Source organism: Carassius auratus, chromosome 15 (genome assembly GCF_003368295.1).
Source record: "Carassius auratus strain Wakin chromosome 15, ASM336829v1, whole genome shotgun sequence".
Lineage (NCBI taxonomy): Eukaryota > Metazoa > Chordata > Actinopteri > Cypriniformes > Cyprinidae > Carassius > Carassius auratus.
In genome coordinates, this window is record NC_039257.1 from 68,097 (window position 1) to 88,751 (window position 20,655).

At 32.6% G+C, this 20,655-nt stretch overlaps 1 protein-coding gene and 1 pseudogene across 1 annotated transcript; both read left to right on the forward strand.

Annotated features, from left to right (window-relative positions):
* The first annotated feature begins 302 nt into the window (after positions 1–302).
* On the forward strand, positions 303–4,378 carry LOC113114614 (26S proteasome non-ATPase regulatory subunit 2-like). The gene is made up of 4 exons (XM_026281487.1): positions 303–488; positions 2,003–2,129; positions 2,309–2,429; positions 4,092–4,378. The coding sequence occupies exons 1-3, from the start codon at positions 318–320 to the stop codon at positions 2,383–2,385; spliced, it is 375 nt and encodes a 124-aa protein (XP_026137272.1). The 5' UTR covers positions 303–317; the 3' UTR covers positions 2,386–2,429; positions 4,092–4,378.
* A 1,185-nt stretch (positions 4,379–5,563) lies between these two features.
* The window catches only part of LOC113114615 (eukaryotic translation initiation factor 4 gamma 1-like), a 33,430-nt pseudogene continuing 18,338 nt past the window's right edge, over positions 5,564–20,655 (forward strand).

The following is a 20,655-nucleotide window of genomic DNA, read 5'->3' on the forward strand; positions in this document are numbered from 1 at the left end:
TTTGTGTTAAATTGTATAATTTTCATCAATTTTAATTAAGTAGACATTCTTTTTGTAAATTAATAAAATTAATTGGAAAAGTTAAAAAGGAGTCCAGAAAAAAATGAAAGAGAAAAAAATGGAATTAAACAAAAAAAAAAAAATAGGTTCCTAAAAATGTATTTTTTTTTTCTTTTTTAAATATATTGATGTAAAATTTTATAATTTTCTTCATTTTAATTAAGTAGACATGCTTTTGTGATTTAATAAAATTTAATTGGAAAAATTAAAAAGGAGTCCAGAAAAAATGCAAAACTGACTTAATAGGGCCCTACATCATGCAGTGCCTCGACCAATCAGAGCGGGCTGTTGAGGATGCGGTTGTCATGGTTACCGTGTTACTGTCTTCCACAGGCACTAATAACGCGCGTCTGGCGGCGATGCTCAGGCAGCTGGCGCAGTATCACGCCAAAGACCCCAACAACCTGTTCATGGTTCGACTCGCTCAGGTCAGTTGTGATTATGTGCTCATGCTGCTCTCCTTCTAACATCAGACCACATTAACACACACTTAACTCTAAACACTAGTGAAAACAAGTTAATAAAGCACTAGCTTTTTGTGAAAGTGTTCTGGAAATGTTAATGTGAAATGTAATGTGATTTTTTTTCATCCAAATGTATACATCACCTAAAAATCAGAAGGAAAAACAGAGATTGTTTTGTATCAAGAAAATCGAATGATTCTCAATACTGTATTTTTTATTAATTTGCATGAATTTAAAACAAATTATAACTAGATATTATAACTAGATTATAACTAGGTTTGTAGGCAAACTTTAAGTTGGCTTGGAAAAGCCTAGCCAAAGAGTCTGAAGTTGTTTTAGTTTTAACTAATCTGAAGTAGATTTAAAGGTTTGAATAGATAGATAGATAGATAGATAGATAGATAGATAGATAGATAGATAAGAAATAGTAAACTAGTCATTAGCATGATTAGCAAGTCACTTGAATGTCGTTAATAAGTTTCTAGCAGGTTGCTACCATGACTAGCAGGTGATTAGCAAGTTACTAGCATGACGCTAGCATGTTTCCAGCATTTGCAAGTTGCTGGCATGTTGCTAGCATGAGTAATAAGTGACTAGCATGTCATTAACATGATTAGCAAGTCACTAGCATGTTGTTAGCATGATTAGCGAGTTACTAGCATGTTGTTAGTATGATTAGCAAGTGACTAGCACATTGTTAGCATGATTAGCAAGGTACTAGCATGTTGCTAGCATGTTTAACAAGTTACTAGCATGCCGCTTGCATGTTTCCAGCATGATTAACAAGTGACTAGCATGTTGTTAGTATGATTAGCAAGTGACTAGCACATTGTTAGCATGATTAGCAAGGTACTAGCATGTTGCTAGCATGTTTAACAAGTTACTAGCATGCCGCTTGCATGTTTCCAGCATGATTAACAAGTGACTAGCATGTTGTTAGTATGATTAGCAAGTGACTAGCACATTGTTAGCATGATTAGCAAGGTACTAGCATGTTGCTAGCATGTTTAGCTAGTTACTAGCATGCCGCTTGCATGTTTTCAGCATGATTAACAAGTGACTAGCATGTTGTTAGAATGATTAGCAAGTGACTAGCACGTTGTTAGCATGATTAGCAAGGTACTAGCATGTTGCTAGCATGATTAGCAAGTTACTAGCATGCCGCTTGCATGTTTCCAGCATGGTTAACAAGTGACTAGCATGTTGTTAGTATTAGCAAGTGACTAGCACGTTGTTAGCATGATTAGCAAGATACTAGCGTGTTGCTAGCATGACTACCAAGTGACTAGCTTTTGAAGTCTAAGAGAAGATTGATTTTAAAATTTGGTCTCCGAAGAACATTAAAGCCCGCTTAATTGCTGTTAGTAGAAGTACAATTTGACAGTACAATTACACTGACGTCTGTTGCAGCATCTCATGTTTGACACATCATTATAAATGTGTGTGTGTGTGTGTGTGTGTGTGTGTGTGTGTGTCAGGGTCTCACTCATCTGGGGAAAGGCACACTGACGCTCTGCCCATATCACAGTGACCGGCAGCTCATGAGTCAGGTGGCTGTAGCTGGACTCCTCACGGTCCTCGTGTCCTTCCTGGACGTCAAGAACAGTAAGAGCCTCCCTGCAGCGTGTGTGTGTGTGGTGTGTGCAGTGTGTGCAGTGTGTGTGGTGTGTGCAGTGTGTGTGGTGTGTGTAGTGTGTGTGGTGTGTGCAGTGTGTGTGGTGTGTGTGGTGTGTGTAGTGTGTCAAACGCGTGTCTGGTGAGATAATGCCTGTGTCTGTGTGCAGTAATCCTGGGGAAGTCTCACTATGTTCTGTACGGGTTGGTGGCGGCGATGCAGCCTCGGATGCTGGTCACCATTTGACGAGGAGCTCAGACCGCTGGCCAGTGTCTGTGCGAGTGGGACAGGTGCGTGTCTTAATGATGTAAAATTGTGAAATATTATTCCAATTTAAAACAGCTGTTTTCTGTGTGAATATATGTTAAAGTGTAATTTATTTCTGTGTGCGGTGCTGAATTTTCAGCATCATTCCTCCAGTTTCAGTGTCACAGCATACAAGAGCTATGTTTACATTCAAATAATTCAATTAACGTATGCAAACTAAATATCACTAAGAAAAGCAGAAGTGCCACTGAATATAATAATTTTAATATATATTATAAATGACTGGGACCTCACAGCAAGCATTTTGCAAAATGTGCATAAAAATAGGTGGATGGAAACATAGCTATTTAGAAATCGTTAAAAAAACTGAATTTAACATTAAAATGTCAGTAGTGCAAATAATATTTTGCACAAAAAGACAAAAAAAAAATATCCTTTTTGTGTGACAAACTGTATCTTTGTATTGCCAAAGCGGACATAGATAAATGTTTAACAAAAAACGTCAGGATAATAGTACAACAAATGCACAAACTATACTATTCATACAAAAAAAAATTCCTTTTAAACAAAAGAGAAAAAAAAATAGAAAAGAAATTAATAATATCAGCCGTTTTAATACAATGAAAAAAGATTATAAAATGTTAAATATTGCAGAATTGTTTTTATTTTAACTCCAAAATAATAGTATAACAAATGCACAAACTATAATATATATACAAAAAAGATTCCTTTTTAAATACAAAAGGTAAAATAAAATAACAAAAAAATTATATCAGCAGTTTAAAATAAAATGAAAAGTTATAAAAATTGTAAATATTGCCACAGCTTACAAAGACAAATTGTCCAAAAAATTATATTACAACAAAATGCACAACTATAATATTTATACAAAAATAATCTTTCCTTTTTAAATAATAAAAGTAAAAAATAAATTACAAAAATGTTTTTTTAATACAATGAAAAGAGGTTCTAAAAAAATTTAATATTGCAGAATTGTTTTTTTTTATCAAATAATAGTGCACAAACTATACTATTTATACAAAAAAAATCCTGTTAAATAAAAAGGAAATTTTATATATATAGCGGTTTTAAAATACATTGAAAAAGGTTATAAAAATGTTCAATATTGCAGAATTGCTTTATTTTTTAAGTCAAAATAATAGTACAACAAATGCACAAACTATAATATACAAAAAAAAAAGTTTGTGTTTCCTTTTAAATAAAAAAGGAAAAAATTAAGTACTGTATTTATTTTCATAGTTTGGCTGGTCCTTCGATTTATAGTCAGGTGCGACTTGTATATCAAAATTAATTTGACATGAACCAGGATACAGGATACATTACCGTCTCCAGCCGCCAGAGGGCGCTCTATGCTGCTCAGTTCTCCTGTAGTCTACACTGAGCAGCTTAGAGCGCCCTCTTGTGGCTGTAGACGGTAATGTTTTCTCTTGGTTCTTGTTTCTAATTAAATGCGACTTATGTTTTTTTTTCCTCATCATGATGTATTTTTGGACTGATGCGACTTATACTCAGGTGCGACTTATAGTCCGAAAAATACAGTGAAAAGAATAATAATATCAGCCGTTTAAAATGCAGTGCAGAAAGGTTCTGAAAGTGTAACCCCTGTGATGAGATGAGATACGAGATGTGATGTGATGTGATGTGATGTGATGTGATGTGTGCAGGCTGTAGATGTGGTGGGTCAGGCCGGGAAGCCCAAAGCCATCACAGGTTTCCAGACTCACACCACACCAGTGCTGCTGGCTCACGGTGAGAGAGCAGAGCTGGCCACAGAGGAGTACATCCCCGTCACACCCATCCTGGAGGGCTTCGTCATCCTGCGCAAAAACCCCAGCTACGACGCTTAGCCGCTCACACACACCTGTACTATATTTAAACAACCTCGTCTCCTCGTTTTGTAATTAGAGCATGAAATGAGTGTGAGTTTATCATCCTGCTAAACAGTTTTTGCTTCTTTTTGTTACTTGTTCTGTAAAAGGTTGAGATACAAAAAAAATTAAAATAAAAGAATTGTGGTTAAACCAGTGTTTTTTGCACAAGCCATTTTTCTCCCTTTTATGACATTACTGATATCTTCACATGTTATGTTTGATTATATAGTAATCAGTGTGTGTTGATTAATATTCAGAAGGCAGTATTTTGCAAGAGTGATATTAATAAATCTCTGGTTTTATGCTTCAGGAACATTTCAGCACAATCAAACATCAGCTAAAATAATGTTTTAGTTGCTATTGTGATGGGGATTTGATTCACTACAACACTTTTTTATAATAATATAATATTTGAAGTAAAAAGTTAAACATTTTAAACATTTGACTGTCACTTTAGATCAATATATTAATACCATAGCAAGTATTTTCATATAAGAAATTCAATACACATATTAAAATCATTTTCTGGGATGTCATCATAAAGAATTGGTCTCCTAGAAATATTTGTTATAATAATAAAAATATTTGAAGCAGAAAATATTTTTTCTAACATTTTAAATATCCCTTCTGATCAATAAAAAATATAAAAACAAAGGAGAAAATATATATTTTTGCCTTATGAATTTTATTTTTAGTGTTGTAAACTGTAGCTGGCAATGATAAATCGTATAAAAGTAAAAATATTTTTAGCAATTAAAATAATATCAGTAGTGCAAAAAAAAATGCAAAAAATACGAAATCTATACAAACATACATATATAGCTTTGTATTTTCACAGGGTACAATGAGAAATTGAATTAAAATGCTAAAATATTTTTTACAGATAATGTATTTAAGGAAAACTGATGTCCTGTAGCTTTTATATATATATATATATATATATATATATATATATATATATGTTATTTCTAAATTGGTCACCAGGCGGCGCTGTAGGAAACGGCCACGCCTCTGTGAGCTTCGACCAATCCCAGTTTACGAATCCTACTATGGGAATACTCATAAATATTAATGACGGAATGCCGACGTGGTCTTGTGCCGAAAAATATTAATATTAATTTCATTAACATTAATGAGCTTAACTTATTTAATTTCCGCGCAGTCACGATAGCGAACAAATATTCATGAGCAAAGATCTCCGCGCACGCCGCGCTGAACAGTCACGTGATCGGAATTCCCTATTGTCAGTGATCCCGGAAGTTCCCGAGTCGCCGGTTTCCGCCGGAAAAGGTACCGTCAGGTCCAGACGGGTCTGTCTTCTTTCTGTCTCTTTCGGTATCGTTCAACTGATCCGGTACAGAACCGGACCGGAACCGACACTGTACGATAAACTCCTGTCCGGTAAGAGACAACCTCGCACGAGACATTACCGGCGTGTGTGTGTGTGTGAGAAAGAGAGAGAGAGAGTGAGTGATAGTGTGTGTGTGTGTGTGTGTGTGTGTGTGTGAAAGAGAGAGAGAGAGTGTGTGTGTGTGTGTGTGTGTGTGTGTGTGTGTGTGTGTGTGTGTGTGTGTGTGATGAATTCAGCGGTCAGTAATGGTGTCTCTCAGGTGATGATGTCACAGTGCTAAACACTTGTTTTGTTTTTGTCTTGACTCCCACACATCCAGAGAAACACCTGTCTGTCTGTCAGTGGAACTATATTACTGAGATTCTACTATCATGGCTCTTAACGTCTTGAATTATTATTATTATTATTTTTTTTTTGTAATTTTTATTAATATTTGTAAATATTTCTTTACAAAATGTTTATTCATCTTTATTTTTAGTTTTATTTATTATACTTTCCATCTTCATTTTCATTTTAGTTATTAGTAGTCATGTCTTTATAGTTTTTTTATTTATTTTAGTTAGAGTTAGAGTTTTTTTTGTGTTTTATTTAATTTAAAGTTGGTTTTATTTCAAGTAATGTTATGGGTGTTATAGTTTTATTGAGATACTATTATATTTTTCTATAAATGTTTTTGTCAGTTTTACAGTTTTAATATTTTTGAATGTATATGTGTGTGTGTGTGTGTGTGTGTGCGCGCGCGAGAGAGAGAGAGAGAGAGTTTATTTGCATAAACAGGTAACTTTTATAATTTTCAAACGTTTTTATTGTGTTATAATGTTTTTATTGTGTTAGTTAACTTTGTTTTTATAGTTATTTTTGTATTGTTATTTAGTCAAAACAACCCAACAGCATAACTGATATTAATTGGAATGCAGGATAAAAACAAAACAAATACAAAACATCATTTTTGAAAATTTTTAAGTTTTAAGTTATTTTTGCAAATTAACTCTTCATATATAAAACGTGTATTACAGTATATATTACATAAATATACATATTATTATCAGATGTATATGCATTCATTTTGAATATGTTTCCATCCGGCTTTGATTTGATGGTTTCACAGAAGCACACTTCCATGTCAGACGTGTTTGACTTTGAGCAACGTCCTTAATTATTCATGAGATGACGCAACATCTGCCGCGTGCGCTTCTTTATGTATTATTATTCAGTTTTTAGATATGATTAGTGTGTATGAGTTTATAAATGTTCACTGAGATCATTTAAATAGAGTTGTTGTGTGTTCGTGAAGTGTTGAATCATGCTGAGCGCGTGACTGCGGCTGCGCCTGCGCGCGCGACCCACGTGCTTTGTCCCGGCAGGCGCATGCTCGAGCGAGCGAACATGGCGACGCGCTGCACGTCTCGCGTTACCGGACAGTGAGACACGCCGAGAGAGAGAAAAGGAGAAACGGTAAAGAGCCGCACTGTGTTTGGGTGTCAAATCAGCGATTTCAGACGAGCGCGCGATCGTGAGTATGTGTGTAACTGACGTTAACGCGAGGGGCGCGTGCGTGCGTTCGGTGCGTAACGACGCAGTTATTAGTTGAGTTACTCAATCTGGCCCTCGGTAGAGATCAATACAGCAGATCGGTGTGCTGACAGGTGTCTCATGAATTGCTTGAGCATGCTAATATCGTGTTTTTAACGAATACTTCGATGAAACTCTGTGTTTTAAATTTAGATCATGTTAGTATCATGATGTAATTCGACGTGCATCGGGGTACCACCTTAATACCATGATACATGTCAAAAATATGGTTATCCAACAATAAGGTGATATATTTGTATGTTTTGGGGGGTATTTTGGAGTACAATGGTATATCAGTGCATGATGCATGATATGGTACAATGGTACATGATATATATTATATTATATAGTACTATATTGTATTGAAGTAACATGGTATTTTCTTGTGTTTCGGTCATGTATTGTGGGATGCAAGTACTGAAACTAATGCAGCATGTGATTTAGAAGGTACTTTCAAGAATACCATGATAAACCTCCCAAAAATCTGTCTGTACAGTCTAAAACCATGCTATTTTGTTCTTAATTGTAATCCATATAAATACCATGGTGCGTTTATCCAAGCAAAAGGTTTGCAATTAAATTAAAATGCTATTGTCATTTTATTTGTGTGGATATACCATGGTAGTACTATGTTTTTGGCCAGTATTAGTGTGAATGCATTTGTACAGAATGTAATGAGAATCGGTATCATTCTGTTACCGTCTGATTTCATCACTGTACCTTTGTAATACAGTATGTTTTGTAATAGACAAGCATGCACATAAACACTTTAACTAATATAGATATTGTGTGTGTGTGTGTGTGTGTGTGTGTGTCAATAAGCAAATATTGCTGATGCATTGTGTTTCTGATTAGTTGCTGCTGCCGATATTTTTAGATGACGGAGCACAAAAGGTGTATTTGTAGCAATAGCCAACAAAACATTGTGTGGGTCAAAATTATAGATTTTTCTTTAATGCCAAAAATCATTAGGATATTAAGTAAAGATCATGTTCCTTGAAGATATTTAGTTTCCTATCGTAAATATATAAAAAAATAACTTTTAATTAGTAATATGCATTGCTATGATCTTAATTTGAACAACTTTAAAGATGATTTTCTCAATATTAAGATTTCTTTGCTCCCTCAGATTCCAGATTTTCTAATAGTTGTATCTCAGACTAATATTTTCTGATCCTAACAAACGACACATCACTGGAGAGATGATTTATTCAGCTTTCAGGTGACTCTTATGACTGGTTATGGCCCGAGTCAGTCTTCTGGGTCAAAGGTGACGGTGAAAGCGGCTGGATGTGTAAAGGTGTGACTGTCGCATTACTGAAAGCTGTCTCACTGCAGTTCTGTATCCAATAGCAACATGCTCCAAAGGTCTCTATGCAGTGTGCCGTGTTCAAACTCTCAAAGGAAAGACGGACAAAGAGAGAGTGAGTGTGTTTGTGGGAGTTTCAGCGTCTGTGCGGATGCAGACGGCCGGAATGTATGTTTGTTTTACTGGTTGAATAGTTCAGCCAATAATTAAAATGTGCTCACCCTCGGATCGTCAGAGATGTAGATGAGTTTGTTTCCTTATCAGGTTTGTAGAATGTAGCATTGCATCAGTGTCTCATCAATGGATGCTCTGCAGTGAATGGGTGCCGTCAGAATGAGAGTCTGATAAAAACATCACAATAATCCACAGCACTCCAGTCCATCAGTGAACATCTGGTGAAGACAAAAGATGAAACACATTCAGCATTAAGATGATTTTAACTCAAACACATAGAGTCTATAATCCATAATAACACTTCCTCCAGTGAAAAAGTGTTCTGGTCTGAATCAGGAAAGAAATCTGCACAGATCAAGCACTGGTCAAATGACAAATATGTGTCTGGATTTTGATGTGAGGGACAACAGTAGCACTTTTTCACTGGAGGAAGTGTTATTATGGATTATGGGTTCGTATCTGGGTTAAAAACCTCTTAATGATGTGTTTATTTCATCTTTGGTCTTCTCCAGATGTGTGCAGTTCTTTGTCATAAATACAGTTTACAAAAGGTCACGAGGGAGCAGTCGGTTTCTCATCTACTGTAAAGTTTTCTCTGTTAACCGCTCATCACACCACAGCTGTTTCCTCCAGCGACAATCTAGCCCTCAACACATATGAACGCATACTTACACTTATTTAAATATGCTTAATCTAATTATACATACTTTATGCATACACTATTGTGCAAAAGTCTTAGTCTTATTCAGTCTGTTGTCAGACTGCTTGTGCTTTCAATAATCTCACTAGATTATTACTAAAATTAATGGCAAAATGAATGTTTGGAAATGTAAACTGATATTTCCTACTGATGAACTAAAGATATAAATAACTGGCTTAAACCCCTTTTTTTGGGTCAAATACTAATGTGCCTAAGACTTTTGCACAAAGTACTGTATTTTAGAAACGACATTGTTGCTACTTTATAAAGACTGAGCGTACAGTAATTCACAGAACTGATTAAAGACAGTGACAGACAGCACTCATCTTAACTAAATATCAGAGTGAGTGACAGAGATACAGTAGAAATAATATTAAGTGCAGTTTTTGTATTAAATAATGACCCAGATCGTGAAATACATTTATTAGTCTTCGAGTAAGGGAATCTTGAGAAATGAGAGCATCCAAGTTGCATGTGAAATCTTTTAAATTTTCTTCATTGTTATCCTTTTTAGGCTTTTTTAAATTTAATTTATTTAATTTTATAGAAGTATCGGTTTAGGCACCGGTACCGTTTTAAAAGTATCGAAATGGTACCGGTATCGAATAAAAACCCAATCGATAACACTATTTTTTTATGTTTTTATTAAATATTTATTTGTGAGAATGCTTTGTCTTCTAAAGTATGTTTAGTTTTACACAATTATTTTTAAGCCATTTTCAAATGACTTCAAATTCCTTTTAAATATAAATGTTGAAAAAGAAAATTATCGGTTTTATATCGGTCTCATGTTTTCTAAGATATCGGCTGTCAAAAACCCCATATCGGTCGAACACTAATCATCTTTTCACACTCACACCATTCATATTTCAGTTCACTATGTTCCTACAGATTACGTATAATGCAGATAACATTAAATATGTTTTCATCAGGTTATTATTTATCACTCAAACCCCTTTCTCCAACTGTTCGTCGGTCTCGCGTACCTGCCATGTTTGTAGTTTTTTTTTAAAATCACTCTACGCATGCAGGTATTCTGTTTTTTTATATTAATTTTGAGTGAATATTGTGATCAGTTTTAATTCAGTTAAATCAGAATATATATATCATCATAATCTTAAGCCATTGAAAACCCATAGCGTTGTGTTTCGGATCTGATTAAAATAAAAACATACGACCCCCATGGTTTTATTTTAATTTCGTAAAAAAAAAGAGATACAGAAAAGTGTATTTCCGTAAATGGGAGAGCGTTTATATTTCATAGTGTTTTCTGCAGTGTTTTAGACATTCTTAAAATGTAATAGTGGCTACAAAGTTATTCTTTAATTTTCTTGCATTTTTAATCATCATCATGAAGATTCTTTGAAATCCCATTCTCTGGTTACGAGTATAAAGAAATACGCTGAATCATCTTAAATGAAGATCGTTTCCTTAATGTTCCTTGATATGATTTAATAGCAGAAATTATTATTAAAAAAGAAAATAGAGCTGATTTAGAGCCATTTTAATTCTCTTCTCTTTGGTTTGTAGCCTGAAAACCATTTGAACTCGGCTTTTGGTGTGTTTAAGTGTTATGTAATGACGTATCTGTGAGAAACGTCAGTCTGTACTGTACTGTATTCTCATGTACAGTAACGTGTGTGTGTGTGTGAGAGTTGTGCAGGTTTGCCTCTATATTTGGCTCTTGTAAAGAGAGCCGTGTCTCCTGAACCCCCTCCATATAAACTAGTTTGAGTCTCGCTCAGCTGGTCTCTTGCCGCAGTCCTGTTCTTCTGATTCATTCACAAATGAAGCCACATGTCAAACACACAAAGCCAAATAATGAATGAGGTGCAGCTGGACGCAGCTTTAGCTTCAGACCTCAACGAACTACAGTCGAGGTACACAAAGAATTTTCCAGATTTGTTCAGTTCTAAATAATCATTAGTTTAATGCTTTTAGGGGAGCACTAAATAACTCGATTGGTTAACATTTGAAAATTAGGAAATTAATGCATGTATCATTTATTTGTAATTTTACAGATACAGTAATAATATTCTTTAACATTGTTGCAGAGGGGCAGAACATTTCTGGTAAATTTGGGAAAACTTTTTAAAGTTTACAGAAAATCTGGATTGTTTTTGTAATTCACTGTAATTTGTCTGTAATTAAATTTTGTTTATTTAATGCACATTTTTATTTAATAATAGTTTAAAAAGTTTGTTATTATATTAATAATAATGAAATGTAGATGTTTTGATATGTACAAACAAACAACAAAATACATCCTAATTATATTATACTATATATTGGTCTTCTATCGAAATAAAAGCTTGATGGTTTCATGTTTGAAAATGAAGGAAATTAGACTGGTTTTAATTGTAATTTTACAGATATATTTCATAACATTTAAAATTTTTATTCTACAGCCCAATAATTTTATTAGAATAAACAGTTCTTCAAACTCATTTAAAAATAAAGGGGGATCAATTAATTAAATGTTTTTGTGTGTCAAAAGTTACTTCTTAAAAATAATTAATAATTAAAATTATTTAGTTTTAAAATGTTTTCATTATACAATAGAAATGCACATCATCATGCTAAACTTGACCGATTAATCGGCTGATATTTGGCCAATAATAATTATAATAAAAAATAGCTATTTATAATTTCTACTAAATGCTGAATGTTTATTTCATAGCACAATAGCATTATTACAATAGCAATCTATTATTATTTTTATTAATGATATGTTTTAATAATTTAAGTAAATATCTTATTTATTAAATGCTCAGTTTTATTTTATAGCACAATACAATTATTACAATAGCAATATATTTCTTGATTTCTTTAATTTAAAAAAAAATATACAAAAAAAATAATATTATCGTTGTTGTATAATTATATTTATATCATTACTTTTTTTTTTACAAATTGTGCAGCCCTACGAACAAGCATTTCATTGTTGAATTCAGTGATGTCATCATCCAGCTCAGTTCAATGTTGGATTTCATTGCATCAGATCAAAAGTTTGGATCACTTCAGTCACACTTTACTAAGAAATATTATATATCTTATATATCTTATATATTATATATATTATATATCTGCTATATTGTAATGAAAATTGTTTTACAAGCATCATAATTTCTTCATCTGCAGCAAATTGCATATTGAACTTTTTTCCTACATATTCTGTCTAGACTATATAAGCCATAAAAGCCTGATGGATTTAATATGATACTCAACAAAAAACATGGTTGCACTTTGTGTTATGTGTTCTTGTTACACACATTACATTAAATGATGCTTAATTACATGCAAGTAACCCAAAGACAAACTATAATCCTAACCCTAACCATGTAGTATATGTAGCCAATATATATTATTTTTTATTATATGATTTAAATGTGTAATTACACTATAACAAGGACACCTTAAAATAAAGTATAACCATAAACACACATGCAAACTTTTTTTCGTTTTAATATTAGGGTTGCAAAGTGGTGGAAAATTCCGGTAAATTTCCATTTTCCATTTCAGAAAATAACGATTAAACGGTTAATATCCTAAAGGACACACTTGAGCTTTAACAAATGCTGTCCGATGATTCAGCATGACTCAGATCTTTCTGTTCATACAGATGAGCATTAATCATTTACACTCTTTCTCTCTCTCTCCCTCGCTCTCTCTCTGGTTCAGGTTTTGTCTGTAGGTGCTGCCTCTCGATGCAGATGCTCCGGGTGAAATGAATAAGGCACCTCAGCCTCTGTCAGGACCCCCCTCCGCCCCGCTTCCCGCGCCCTCCCCGGGTCTGTCCCAGGTAACTGTAGAGTCACTGTGATCCGGGATGCACCGATATATCAGCCGATAATCGGTATTAAAAACTAGGGCTGCACGATTAATCAAACGAGATAGTCATGCAGATCTTGTCAGTAAAGCCAGTTCTGTGATCAAGTAACTCTCCATCACATGCTTTAGCAGCATTTACTACACAGAGCCGTAGTTATAGTTCAGTTTTTATAAAATTGAAGAATTTGTTCCCGATACTGAAAGCTTTATGCGTTTAAATCTCGTTTAGTTTAGCTAGCATTAAGATTTACTTTGTTTGAACTTATAAGCTATTACCCACGCATACTTCAAGCCAGAGATATCAGATGTTTTTTTTTTCTTCACTAAACATTTGTAATATGCCTCAAATCCTCAAAGTTTTAAATCCTGTATATTTGAAAAACAATAAATGTTGCATTTAAATGTGCTCTCTTTCGCTTTAATACAAGTTATAACACAAAATACATATGAATGAACATCAGTAGTTATGTTGAAAAATAAAGTACAACTTACCGATATCTAACGTGTCTAATATAATCGCTTCAACAAAGTTCATTAGTTAGCTATGAAAACACTAGAGGGAGCTTAATTACTGTTAATTATAGAAGTATGTTTGAATAAATCTGTCGTGAAGTTCAGTTTTTATGAAAACTACATAAAGTGCAATTGAGTTGTATACAGACGTTTTTATTTGAGTGTGATTTATAATATCTGAAAATAAAAAGCAGTGAATGTAATAGTGTTGTTGTTCATTGCATACCAATTTTTAGTTTACAGCATTAGTTGGAAGATATTTTTTTCTTTTAATATCGGCAAATATCGTTTTGAATTATCGGTTATCGGTTGAGAAATTCAGTATCAGTGCGTCTTTACTCTCAATCTCTCTGGATTACTCTTATGATTGAATGGTGCACGTGTGTCTGTCTTTAGCCCAGTTTTCCTCCTGCTCCGGTTGTGTTTGGCACCCCTCCACCACAGATGAACCCCGCCGCCCAACCCCGACAGGTACGCATCACTTCCTGTGGGCCTGCTGGGTCATTGCCCCATTCGTTTTCCCCATTGGCATTTCAAGATTCAAGAAAGAACCAAACCAGTCAGAATGTGTTACATTCAATATACATTTTAAAGGTATTTAGATATTAAAGACTTAAGCATCAGAAAAACACCATAAAGCAGAGATTCCCAAAATCTGTGAGCATAAATATTTACTTGTAGTCTCCCTGAGATTCTAATTTATTTCAATAATTAAGCACATTGATATGGTCACAGTTCTCAGAATCAGTGGTTACATGACAAGGAGGTAAAAAAAATACACTTTCATCTTTTTAGTAAGTGTTTTATTTTTATATGTTTTTAAATAGTTTAAATGCTATGATTGTTGGGGAAACCTGCCGTAAAAATACTTTCAAAGATAGATTAAAATTTTATAGAAAATTAGTACATTCAGATTTTTTTCCAATAATTTTTTTTATAATTAATATTAAAAATGAATAAATCTGAAAATTAAAAAAATTAAAATACACAATTAAATAAGTGTTGTTTATTTACTATTAAAGTATTTGTTAATTAATAACCTGTTTAACATTTAAAATTTGTTTTAGTAATTTAGTAAGCGTTTTTGTCATTTTATTAGGGTTTTTAATGTCTGTCTAGCTTATATTAATTTGCTTTGCTCAAAGTATGTTAGCTTTAAATTAAAATAATAAATGTTGCCTTGCCATCCAACTGAAATAAGTTTTATTTGAATAAATATTTTTTTGTATTTTTAGTTAATAACAATACTTCTTCTGTCTTAAAAATAATAATCAAATGTAAATGAACAGATTATAAAACGATTAGAGATCGCAAAATTAGTTTTAAAGTTAATAGTATTTACATTTTTGTGATTGGTTGATATCATTATTTTGAGTCTTTGAGGTTCTGAATGGGATTTTTGCTTCATGGACTTTTCGAATGATCCCTGTGAAAACATTGAGGTTCAAGCTTTGTCCTGAAAAATCTAGCCTGACATATTTGGACAAACCAGAAAAATTATCAGCGAGTGAACATTGAACGATTGTGAATGTTAGAGCATCTATACTTGAGTTCAGAGGTCGTCCTGCATCCTCCTGACCTCTCGTTGTGTGTGAGATTGGAGCGATTGAGGTGCTTCTGGGAAAACGGGATCTTTCCTATGCTTTTGTGGCTGGTGTTGCTTCAGTTTCTTGACCTTTGACCTGTATGTGTGGCTTTCTCTTTCTAGTTTGCCTCAGGTCCTAGAGCTTTACCACAACAGGTACTAACACAAACACACCCACATACACTGAACAAGACCAGAAATATTCTCTGCGTCATTGTTATTGCAGTGTTGCGTAATTATCATAAGCTAGTATAAAGTCTTCTCTTTCTGAGCAGTAGTTAAGATAATTTTGCAAAGCAAGTTTTAAAAACAGTTTAGTAGATACCTGATTAATCGGAGTTAAATACAAAACTACATAAAACGTACTTTTAAAATGTTTTAAAAGGTAGGAAAAGGTTAGGTGAGTAAAATTAGTTTTAAAATACAAAAGAAACGGCATTTAAATAATTAAAAGAAAGGAAACTTAAGAAAAATTACAATTATAAAATCAAACAACATTTCAAATAAAAAAATAATTTAAATAAAAGAAAGACGCAAGATAATACATTTATAAGTACAAAAAAAGGGAAAAAAATTAAAAAGTCAGAAAAGGAGGATCAATTAAATGAAGAAATTAATTAAACTTAATTTAAAAAAGAAAGATAATAAGATAAATACAATTAAATAGAAAAATATTATGAATTAAATAATTCATAAAATTAAAACAATTACAATAATAATAATTATAAAATACTAATATTTTAATAATTTAAAATAAATAATAAAACCTGAAAGAGAAATATAATGCAATTAAATTAAACAATTTTTAAAAAACGAAGAAAATAATTGAAAAGAAAAAAAATAATTTCAATAATTTCAAAAAAGAAAAAAGCAGCAAACTAAATTAAAAACTTTTAATAAAATGTAAAAGTTAAAGTAAAATACTTCAATAATAAATGATGATAATAATAATAAGTGATAATATAATTAATAAGGAATAAAAATGATTTATAAAAGAGAAAGGGAAAGAGTAAGATGATAAAATAATAGTTTTCTAGTTTAAAGACAGAAACGCTATCCATCTTTTGCAGTGCATTGGTCGTGTTCGTGTAGAGTATGTTTCTGGCCGTTATGTTGTTGTCTCAATCTGAACAGTGCTGAATGCTGTGTTTGCATGCTGCTCTGTTCCTCTAACTGTCTGTGACAGTGAGTAACACACACTTCATCTCTCTCTTGCTCCTCTGCTGTGTGTGTGTGTGTGTGTGTGTGTGTGTGTATGTGTGTGTGTGTGTGTGGTGCTGCTGAAGGGAGGATTCAGGTCACTGCAGGTAACGCTTTTCTTACACTTCACCAAAATCTTTCTTTAAAATCAATATGAAAAACTTTCATAATATAAGTTAAACAGCACACTTGTGTTTTATCCTCAAGGAATTAAACGTAAGCTTCAATAGGGCTGGGTTTTGACACAGATTTCACGATTTGATTCTCGTTCACAATATTCTTCCTATTCAATTTTATATATATATATATATATATATATATATATATATATATATATATATATATATATATATATATATATATAAGGTACACAAATTCTCTAAACTAATGCTAAATTAAACATTGAAGAACAGTAAAAATTAGAATGAATATGTTATATGGTGCATAGTTAAATGCAAGTTAATGGTCACCGAATATGTTTGTTTCTGACGTAAGTGACTTATTATGTGACATTGTTTATAAAGTCGTTTTATTGACGTAATTGTGTGGCTGAAACACTGATTGAGCGATTACATCAGAGACACGAAACGGATCGTAAAGTTGTGCTCTTTCTTTTACTTTACCTTCGGATGTTTAGTCATGTTTATTTTGTGCCATAACTAGTAATAAAGCAAAGATGATCAGTTCACGTACGATCTGTCTCTCCACATTAAACGGCGCCAAAACTGTGTTTATTGTTTGAAAACTGCAACACACTGAACAGAATTTGAAATCTGAGACTTTGTTTCATTTTAAAAGTATCAACGCACAAAGTTTTTCGCGATTAATTGGACGGGAAGTGCCCTTCAATGTTCTGTCCATGAACTGAAAACAGGCTAGACTATAATTCTAGGGATTTAAGAGTCAATATCGTTTCATTAAAATAAGAAATGATTAAAATTGATATATAGACCCAGCCCTATTCGTTAAGGTCAGTTTCTGCTGAAATGTAAATACCGAATCCAATATTTAATAATTAATATAGCTTAAAAAGTAGAGTGTTTTGTGTTTTTCTCTAATTTCAGCCGTACCAGTATACCAGTCGGCCCAATTTACCCGCCAATTCTGGGCGTGTCCAGTCAAGCCCCGCCCCTCGGTCCATCCCCCTCCGCACGGGCCCCCCCGCCCCCCTCACGTGTTCCAGCCTGGCCCCTCCCAGATGATGATGATTCCCCAGCAACAAATCAGCTTCCCCAATTCACAAGGCACGGCTTACTATATATCTAACCAGGTAAGAGCAAAAATATCCTTAATATGCTTGAATTAAAGAATTTTTCTGCTAGAATCTCGTTTTTAACAGAATGATTGCGACATGTAAAATTTCAACAAATTGTGCAATGAAAACTACTTCAACTAAATTTAAAATGAAAACAGAAAATAAATAAAAACAATACAAATAAATAAAAAGTTATATTGTTCAGTAAGCTACTTCTATTACTACAAAAATTATGGAAACTATTTTTTTTTTTACATTTATTCCATGTTTTAACTTTAATAGTAAATAAAATATTTTCTTTTTTCAATAATTAAAAGATAAATAAAATTATGCCTTCATTTATTAATCTGAAAAATTTAAACACAATAGAATTTCTTAAAAATAATCTAAAAATAATTCAAATTATTTTAACATCATGCAGATGTACATGTCTGTTTATTGGTTTATGTACTTATTTTAAAATATTTAAAAACCGATTCCATTGTATGGAGTTTTCATTAATAATTTAAACTAGAGGTTTATATTTTATGTGCCTTTTTCTTTCTTTATTTTTTACTTATTTAAAGTGTGTTTTGTATATACTTTTATAGCTTATATTATTTCAGGAGATTTTTAGTTTGTTAATCTATAATACTCCAGCACAGGATGTTCTGCCTCCAACACCCCCCCCCACACCCCTCCCACACAGTGTATTGATTCTGCTGACTCCTCCCCTTTCTAAACTCTGTACCGTTCCTAATTGTGCAACTCTGAAAAGGGGGAGGATTATTGGGTGGAGGGTAAAATGGCCTGAAACGGGACAGTCAGATGATTTTGATGAGTCAGTCTCTCTCCCTCTCTCTGTCTCTCTCTCTCTCTCTCTCTCTCTCAGTACCGTCCCTCATATGTGACTCCTCAGCAGTATCAGGTGGCCGGTTCTCCTGGTTTCTATCCCGGCACAAGTCCAGCTGATTACGGTACGTATGGAGACAGGAAGCAATAAATCCATATCTGTTACCCTGTATCACAAAAGCAGTCTTGAGCCTCTGGGGTGTATTTGTAGCAATAGACTACAATACATTGTATGGGTCAAAATTATAGAATTTTCTTTTATGCCTAAAATCATTGGGATATTACGTAAAGATCATGTTCCATGAAGACATTTAGTAAATTTCCTACTGTAAATATTTCAAAACTTAATGTTTGATTAGTAATATTCATTGCTAAGAAATTCATTTGAACAACTTTAAAGATGATTTTCTCAATATTTAGATGTTTTTGCACCCTCAGATTCCAGATTTTCAAATAGTTGTATCTCTGACAAATATTGTCCTCCGAACAAACCACAATTCAATGTCGAGATGATTTATTCAGCTTCAGATGATGCATACATCTCAATTTCAAAAATTGACCCTTATGACTGGTTTTGTGCTCCATGGTCACATGTGTGTGTATATGTGTTTGTTTTTGAGCTTCTTATAGTGGAAAACATCACTTTGAGCCTTACCGATTGACTGATTCATGTACTGCTTTAGTGAAGTTGACCGTTTTCCCTCTCTGAATATTCGGGGCATTTTGTTGTCGAAACGGTTTCAGTGTTTTTTTAGTTCATTAGCATAAGACCGCCATATTTATGCATCAACACAAACAAAATACATTTGATAGAATTTTAAAGTGCATGGCATTACTTGCATGAAAATTAATATAAAATGCAACAAACAAACAAAAAAAATATTGTAAAGTACTGCTATTAACATTTTTGTTTTGCATATAGAAACAAAATACAGCAACAATTTTAAAGTAGCAACATGATAGAAATGTTAATAAAATAATAAATATTATATAACAAAATGCTGTAGATTAAAAAAAATATTCACAATGAATAAAATTAATGTAAATAGCTTATACTTTACACAACTTTAAATGTAGTAACATATAAACAATAATATATAATATAAAATACAACAGATTAAAATGGAATAAATGTACACAAAAAAAATGTAAAATTGATCAGTATTTACTCACCATTGTTTTTTTTTTTTTTTTAAAGTTAAATACAAACTAAAGGTTTGAAGTATATTCATGCATTCATCATCCTGTGCCAAATGTAGTATTATTTATGTGCTTTTGTAGGATTTATTAATGTTTTGAAATATTAAAAAAAGATATATATATTTTTAATAATTTTTGAATTTGCAAATCAAGTTCAATCATGGTCCGAATCATTGGTAATCTTGTTAAGAAGGCTGTGAAAATAAACCTGCATTATTAATCCTTTTGATCTTTTTATTTAAAAAAAAAATCACAAATCTTTCCTTTCATTGAACCAAAATAATTAAAAATGGGTGAAATCTCATGATGAAATATTGGTTTTCTCAAATACATGTTGGTAACAATTATTGTTACCCCTAGAAATAATCATGAGTAAAATATCGGTGAAGTGTATATATATATATATTTTAGTACTTCAACCGAATTAAATTTCATGCAATATTTCTATTATTCCCTTAAGTTTTTCATCTATTCATTATTTACATTTAAAAAAAAAAAGTATATTGTTTTAGTTTTAGGGTTTTAATTAACTAAAGTTTACTATAAAATAAAATAAAAACTACAAAACAAGCTCCATAAATGACAAAAATAAAAATAAACTCTTAAATCTGGTACAGCTCTAATTAATCATCATGAGTCTTTAACCAAAGCATTATAATATCTTTAGAAAACTTGAAATTAACTACTTTTACTTTTTTGGAGCCTAGTTGGTGTTGATCACTTTGAGCTGTATTATTATGGAGAACAGCTGCTATATTTAACCGCAAACTGATTTGGAATGAAAATTTTTAATATTTGGCCGTACTGTGTCTTTAAGGACATTTAAAACGACTGTA